Genomic DNA, 8191 nt, shown 5'->3' on the forward strand with positions numbered 1-8191 from the left:
CACACACAGATGCACACAGAGGAGGGGCTGCATGTACACCCAGATACCCGCACACACAGGATACGAGCTGTGGATGTGGGCACACACACAAGAACATAAGACTGGCCAGCCTGGGTCAGACCAAGGGTCCAGCTAGCCCAGTGTCCCGTCTTCTGACAGTGGCCAGTGCCAGGTGCCCCAGAGGGAATGAACAGAACAGGGAATCATCAAGTGATCCATCCCCTGTCGTCCAGTCCAGCTTCTGGCACTCAGAGATTTAGGGACACCCAGAGCATGGAGTGGAGGCTGTGGCCATCTTGGCTAGCAGCCATTGGTGGACCTCCTCTCCATGAACGAGGCTAATTCTTTTTTGAACCTTTTTTTGAAGTTAGACTTTTGGCCTTCACGACCCCCCCCCCCCAGCAGCGAGTTCCACAGGTTGACTGTGCGTTGGGTGAAGAAGTCTTTCCTTCTGTTTGTTTTAAACCTGCTGCCTGTTCATTTCATTGGGTGACCCCTGGTCCTTGTGTTACGTGAAGGAGAAAATTCCATTTCTTTATTCACTTTCTCCCCGCCATTTTTTCATGATTTTGTGTGTGTGCGCACAGGCGTGCAGACCATAACCTCCGAGAATGAATTTCCAAACGGAGAGAACTAAACACAGCCGCTGAGGTTGAACCGCACCGTGAACGTTGTCCAGAAGACTGCCCCGATTTGTCACCGCCATTAAGTCAGAATTAGCAATGCCAACACCCCCCCTGTTCTGTTTGAAAAGTGTCCTTTTATCTCTTGAAAAGACTTGATCACAGTCTAGACATACATAACTGGGGAAAGAAATTTGACGGGGAGCTCTTCAGCGCAGCAGACGAAGGTCTACCCAAGTCCGGTGGCTGGAAGTTGCCGCTAAACAAATTCAGGCTAGAAATCAGGCGTGTATTTTTAACAGGGTGGGGAATGAATTATTGGAACAGCTTACCAAGGGCTGCGGTGGAGTCGCCATTACTGGACATTTTAAAATCAAGATGAGCAGATCTTTTAGAAAAAAATCCCCGGGAATTAATTCGGGGAAGTCCTGTGGCCTGCGTCACACAAAAGGACAGACTAGATGCTATGAATCTATTTTATGACCCTAAAACTGTTGCCTAAAAAGCATAACCCTGATTGTAGTTTTATGGGCACTTTACATGTAGGTAGATATGGTTCCCCCTGCCTTAAAGAGCCGAGTTCGTCGCCTACGGTGGCAAAAACGTATTCCCTGAAGCCTTGTCTGTGCTAAAAAGCTGTAACGTTTTCACTCGCCCAGTCTAGCTAGTCCCATTACTCTACCAAGTATAACTGCCTACGCATTAGGGCTTCTACTGGTACAAGGATATCAGTAACCCCCCCCCCCCCCCCCCGCTCACACAGGTACACTAATAAACTTTCAAGGGTAGAAGAAACTCAACATAGGGATTCGTAGACCAAAAGGAACAAACAGATGACTAGAGCCCTAGGCCAGAGGGACCACTGTGGTTGTCTAATCTGACCTCCTGGATAACGCAGCCAATAGAACTGCCCCGAAATAATCCCTTTAAAAAAAAAAAAATCCCATCTTGATTTAAAAATTGCTGGTGCTGGAGACTCCACTACCAACCTGGGTAATCTCTCTCCAGTGGTGGATTCCACGGGGTTAAATATTTATGTCTTCTTCTCAGTCTGAATTTGTCTAGCTTCAACTTCCAGGCGTCGAACTGTCTTAGGCCTTTGTCTGGCAGATTGAAGAGCCCATTCGAAATGTTGTGTTCCCCACGTAACCTCGCCATGGCTAAGTCAAATAGATTGAGCTCCTGGAGCCTATCTCAGCGGAGTTAAACATCTAAATACCTTTGCGCCGAGGTGCGGCCACAATATAATAGCTAAACAATAATTCAGCTGTGACTGTCGGGAGTAACAAGAGTGAATCTGTTTTATTCCCCCTTCCCCAAATGTTCTCCCTGTTCCAGGACAGGAAGCTAACCAAAGCCGAACAGCAGAGGTTTAAGGAAGAAGCAGAGATGCTAAAAGGCCTACAGCATCCGAACATTGTCCGGTTTTACGATTCCTGGGAGTCCACGGTGAAGGGGAAGAAATGCATCGTGTTGGTCACTGAGCTGATGACGTCTGGCACCTTAAAGACGTAAGTCTGTCTGTCCCCTCTCCCCGCCCCCGGTCAGACGTGGTGCAGGCATGCTGAGTTTGAATATGGTTGCCCCTTGTTCTTGTGTTCTGCGCAGGGGTAAAGAACACTTCCGCACTCACGTTCTCCGTACCAGTCCTGGTTTTACAGACCACTGTCAACCCCCCCCCTCAGTTGTCTCTTCTCTAACTGAACAGTGCCAGTCTTTGTAATCTCTCCTCATATGGTGGCCCCAAATCCTTTTCGTTGCCCTTCTCTGGACCATTTCTAATTCTAGTCTGTTGTTTTTGAGATGGGGCGGCCAGAAGTGCACACAGTATTCCAGGTGTGGGCGTGCCGTGGATTTCTATAGTGGCATTATGATAGTCTCTGGTTTACTCTCTATCCCTTTCCTCATGGTTCCTAACATTCGGTTAGCTACTTTGACTGCCGCTGCACATGGAGTGGATGTTTTCAGAGAGCTAGCCACAACCACGCCAAGATCTCTTTCGTGAGAGGCAATAGCCGATTTAGACCCCTTCCTTTTTATGTATGGTTGGGATGATTTTTTCCGTTGCTTACCAACATTGAAAATTTCATCTGCCGTGAGTCTTACTTCAGTCTGGTCTTTTTAAATCCTGCCGGAGTTCTGGCCTGGTCTACACTACAGAGTTAGATTGATGCAAGGCAGCTTATGTCATCTAACTCCGTAAGTGTCTTTCACTCCCGCTGCCCTAATTTGCCCGTGATCGGCGTAGAGTCAAGGCTGATGTAGTTAGGTTGACGCGGAGTCCGTGTAAACGCTGCGTTGCGTATGTCGGCTGTGGCCGGCTTTCGGAAGCCATCCCACGATGCTCCACACCGACAGTTCGATCGAGACAAGCGCTGTGGTGAGGACGCGCCCCGCCGACACGAGGAGCGAAGTGTCGACACGCACAAGTGATGTAATTACTGCGGCGGCTCTGGGCCGACGTGAATTAGGCCGACTTAATTTTGTGGTGTGTAGACATGGCCTCTGTGTCCTTCAGTGTCAGCCTTCCTGAGCCAGAGTCGGCAGCGCCGATGGTTTTAGCATTATCCCTTAATGACTCTGAAGTGCAGACGATGAGTGAGCCGACGCCTGCTTGCAGAGAGACCCCCTAGGGAGTCAAACCCAGGGACCCAACGGTTATTACCGGCTTGCTGGCTAGTCCAGGCTTTGGGAAGGTTGGCGTGAAGAAGAGAGACTTTGTCTTGGACACAGGTGGGTTTTTCCAGCGTCTTGCAGTGAGGCCCGAAGCTCCTTTCCTAGACTGAGAGCAGGTATTACCTCACTGACTTGTCTCAGCAGGCTGCTAGGAGGAGAGGGGGGTGCCCGCCCAGCGCCTTTCTCATCAATCCATGGTTCTCCCCCTGCCCAGGTACTTAAAGCGATTCAAAGTCATGAAGCCGAAGGTCCTGAGGAGCTGGTGCCGACAGATCTTGAAAGGGTTGCAGTTCCTCCACACCCGGACCCCGCCCATCATCCACCGGGACTTGAAATGCGACAACATCTTTATCACGGGACCCACGGGTTCGGTGAAGATCGGCGACCTGGGCCTGGCCACCTTGATGCGCACATCGTTTGCCAAGAGCGTCATTGGTACGTCAACGGCGCGCTCCCTGCTCAGGGAGCCGGCCCGGGGTGACTTGGCATGGTGGGGGGAATCATTTCCCCACTCCCTGCCTCAGTTTCCCCCTCTATAAAATGGGGATAACCACACTGACCTCCTTTCTAAATCGCTATCTGTGTGGCAGACTTTGTTCTTTGTTCCTAGCTGTATGCATCTACTGTTAGCCGTATTAAAACAGCTGCGAACCCCGCAATGTATCCCCCACGTCACATCCGATCTCAGGTGTCCTTTTCCGAATCGTCCCGAATTACTTAGCCACCTTTCTGGCTCTTCTCCTCCGCTCGCGCTGCAGCACGCCAAAATAAAATCCTCACCGATCACCGGCAAATTCAACAAGCCTGTGTTCTTGCAACCAATTTTGGCTGGGCCAGGCTTTGAACTTGCAGTGTCTGTGGCACTCAGCTAGTTCAAAGCTTAGCTGGTGTATGTCTCCGCATGCTGTGTAGAGATCCGCTCTGAAGCGATCAGCAAGGCGGTACCTTGCACCTCTTTTGTTCCTGCTGACGGGAGCTGGAATTCAAGAAGAGCTATGTCTAGGAGGAGTTTGATGTGTGGGATGTGATGCGGCGGCTTGTCTTGCCCGACTAAAGGCTTGCAGATCCTTTTGAAAGACGACCCTCTTTCCCTCCGCAGGCACCCCCGAGTTCATGGCCCCGGAGATGTATGAAGAGCATTACGACGAGTCGGTGGACGTGTATGCTTTCGGGATGTGCATGCTGGAAATGGCCACCTCCGAGTACCCCTACTCCGAGTGCCAGAACGCCGCCCAGATCTATCGCAAAGTCACCAGCGTAGGTGTAAATTTAACTTCCTCCTTAGCAGAAACCTGTACATTGGCAGATTAGGGCGGGTAAGCCTATTACTCGGCACTAGCCTCGCGGTGCAAATCGGAGGCTAAACTTAGTCTGTTCGGAGCCGCCGGCCGAGCGGTACCCTTTCCGCGTCAATCTCAGGGCACAACACGCCAGTGGCTTCCGAAATTGCGCACCGAACGTAACGTGCCGGGCTCGGGTTCAGTCTGTGGAAGCTGAGCGGCGTCGTTCCCTCAGCCTAAGCCCCCCAAACACTAGTCAGTGGGAAACCTGGACCCACAGGCGAGAGTGTGTGAAAAAATGGGGACCCTGATCGTAGTTGAGGTGTGTGTGGGGTGCCTGGCACAACGGGGTCCCCGATCTCAGTCAGGGACCTGTGCAGCTCCCAGTGAAACAGGCCCCAAGCTTGGTCTGGGGGAAGGAGGGGCGGATTGGTGCGGTGTCCGGCACGAGAGGGAACACACACAGACACACACACACACACACACACACACACACACACACACGTACGTCACGCCTCTCCTTAATATGCATGAAAAGGTGGAAGGATGCTAACGTGACTCTGTGTTAGAAAGAGTTTTACGCAGAGGCGGATCAGAGTTGCTTTTCTAGAACCGGGGAATGGAAGCTGCCAATTCTTTCCGTGCTTTCTGAAGCCCTGTTTACTGAACCTGTCCAGAGCAGGAGAAAATGACATCAGCGGACAAACAGACCCAGTTAATTCTCAGCAAAGTCACGCGTAATTATTGTGACAGAGGGAGGAAGGGCTGAAAGGATGAGTCAAATAGATTAGAATGGATTTGGCCCCGGTTCCACATTCTGTAAAGCTCGGACGTTCTGCTTAGCATTTTAAAGTAGAGGCTGGAAGTTTCAGAGTGGGATAAGGGAGTTAACAGAAGGGGCTGGCTGGATCCTACCCTCTGTGTGACGCAGCTCAGACGAGGTGACCATAATGGTCTCTTCTGGCTTTAAAGAGTTGGCAGCGATCTCCCCCTGGCTGATGCTCATTTTTAATGCATCTTCGAATCATAGACATGTCGGGCTGGAAGGGATCTTGAGAAGTCGTCAAGTCCAGCCTCCTGCGCTGAGGTGGGACCAAGTAAAGCTAGACCATGCCTGACGGGTTTGTCCAGCCTGCCTTAAAAACGTCCAGTGATGCCTTTCCAGATCTGAACTACCCTTATAATGAGAGTTTTCCTAATATCTAACCTCAGTCTCCTTTGGTCACTGTCCGCTTTATAACAGCCCTTAAAAGGTCTGAAGCCTGGTATCAGGTCCCCCTGAGTCTTCTTTGCTCAAGACTAAACATGTCTAATTTTTGTAACCGTTCCTCAGAGGCCAGGTTTTCTAAACCTTTGTTCATTTTTGTTGCTGTCCTCTGGCCTGTCTCCAGTTTGTCCAGGTCTTTCCTAAGGATCAGCACCCAGAACCCCACCCAGGACTCCAGCTCGGGCGCAGCAGGGCCACTTCTTGTTAATACCCCAGGCCCTTTTCAGCAGCACGACCGCCCAGCCAGTTAGTCCCTGTCTCGTAGTTGTGCATTTGATTTTTCCTTCCTCAGTGACGTTCTCTGCACTTGCCTTTAGTGAATTCTCCAATTTGTCCAGGTCGTTTTGAATTCTAATCCTGCCCTCCAAAGGGCCAGCAACCCCTCCCAGCCTGGTGTCATCTGCAGGTTTTATAAACACACTCTCCACTCTGTTATCCATGTTATTAATGACAGTATTGCATAGCCCCAGCCCTGGGGCTGACCCACGAGATACGTCCTCCAGTTTGAGAATAGCTGGGAAGTTCAAGAAGACTGAGAAAGTGCTGCTGTCCTGCCGATATTCCAGAAGGACCAGTGGGATGACCTGGGTATCTCTAGCCTGGCATCAGTCCCTGATACGGGATTCGGTCGATAAAGAATGAAAGGATCGGAATAGAATTAGTGCCGGCCCCAGGGTTTTATGGACAATGGGGCTTGTCAAAGAAAGCTGGTTTAATTCCTGCTGAGATTTATAAGGTTGGTTGGTTGAGGTAGCGGCACAGATACAATATACCTTTGATTTCCCCTATGGAATCGCAGTAATTGGAGCCACACTTTAACTGTCCCAGTACAGTGATTGTATTATAGCTCGTTATTAAACCCCCGTTACTGGACTCTCGGCAGGAGTAACTGGATGAAATTCTACAGCCCGTGCTGTACAGAAGGTCAGGCTAGACTATCTGATGGCCAGGCTGGGAGATGGGTCTCGCACAGTCTACAGGAGAGGTGATTTTACCTCTGTGTACAGCATCGCTGAGACCGACATTGGGACGATACATGTCCCCATTTTTAAAAAGGATGTTGAGAAATTGGAGAGGGTGCAGAAAGCCATTGGAGGGCTGGAAGAAATGCTGCACAGTCAGAGAGGGAGAGAAAGCGTAGCTCCTCGAGAGGAGAGTGCCAGGTGACTCGATTAGCGTGTGTCAGTGCGTGGGGAGACGAGCGTTCTTTGAGCTAGCGGAGAACAAGACCCAAGGGGCTGTGAGCTGAACCCAGACGTGTTCCAGGTGCAAATGGTGCACGTTTTACCAGTGAGGGTGGCTGGCCATTGGAACAAACGGCCAAGGAGTCGTTTGCAAGAAGGTTCTGTTACCACTGGTGCGCCCGCTGCTGGGATCCTGTGTCCAAGTCTGGTGCCCACAGTTCAAGGAGGACGTGGATAAATTGGGGAGGGCTCAGAGAAGAGCCATGAGAAGGACTGAAGGGTTGGAAGTGAGAGATTCAAGGAGCTGGAGCTCTTTGGCTGAACCGAGAGAAGGGGCTGGGGAGACTCGGTCACATAAGTGCCGACGTCGGGAACAAAGTTATGAATGGCCTCGTCAGTCTGGCAGAGAAAGGTCTAACGCGATCCAGGGATCTAGGAAACTTCTGAGTGCGGACAGGACCCTTTGGGAGTGGATCATAGAAGCCCTGCTCCCAGCTCGCTGGCTCAAAGGGAGGGGCTGGTGCCGCTCGGCACACCATAACAATTCCCTTCTCTTCCAGGGCATCAAACCCGCCAGCTTCAACAAGGTGACCGACCCGGAGGTGAAAGAGATCATCGAGGGCTGCATCCGGCAGAACAAATCCGAAAGGTGCGTCCCCCTGCGAGGCACTGGCTCAGAGATCCCCGGCGCCAATGGGGTGGCGTTGGCCGCGGCCTCCGAGTCCGATTCGGGAAGTCCCCAGGACTCGAGCATGGGCTCGAAGCAAAGCATGTGCTCGTGTGCGTTCCAGAGTCAGCGGCCAAGCAGCTGCCGTGCTGTGTGTGGGGGGCCATCAGGCTCTTTGAAATAAAATTAAAAAGGAAAAGCTGCGGGATCTCCTGACCACAATGGCAGTGCTGTGTAGAGACGTCTGGATTCTATTACCTGCACCTGGTGTGGGGGGGGGGCAGTGGTTAGAGCTGGCTGGGGGGCTGGGTGCCAGGACTCCTGGGTTCTCTCCCCGCTCTGGGAGGGGAGTGGGGGCTGGTGGTTAGAGCAGGGGGGCTGGGTGCCAGGACTCCTGGGTTCTCTCCCCGCTCTGGGAGGGGAGTGGGGGCTGGTGGGTTAGAGCGAGGGGGCTGGGAGCCAGGACTCCTGGGTTCTCTCCCCGCTCTGGGAGG

At 51.9% G+C, this 8191-nt stretch overlaps 1 protein-coding gene across 1 annotated transcript in view; it reads left to right on the forward strand.

The window, feature by feature from the left end:
- Window positions 1–8191, forward strand: part of WNK3 (WNK lysine deficient protein kinase 3) — a 39000-nt gene that overhangs the window by 6717 nt on the left and 24092 nt on the right. Inside the window, exons 2-5 of the mRNA XM_029913328.1 lie at window positions 1962–2134; window positions 3514–3734; window positions 4399–4556; window positions 7591–7679. Coding sequence (XP_029769188.1) covers window positions 1962–2134; window positions 3514–3734; window positions 4399–4556; window positions 7591–7679 — 641 coding nt within the window. The remainder of the gene's footprint in view (window positions 1–1961; window positions 2135–3513; window positions 3735–4398; window positions 4557–7590; window positions 7680–8191) is intronic.

Source organism: Terrapene carolina, unplaced genomic scaffold (genome assembly GCF_002925995.2).
Source record: "Terrapene carolina triunguis isolate 2854851 unplaced genomic scaffold, T_m_triunguis-2.0 Scaffold588, whole genome shotgun sequence".
Taxonomy (NCBI): Eukaryota; Metazoa; Chordata; order Testudines; family Emydidae; genus Terrapene; species Terrapene triunguis.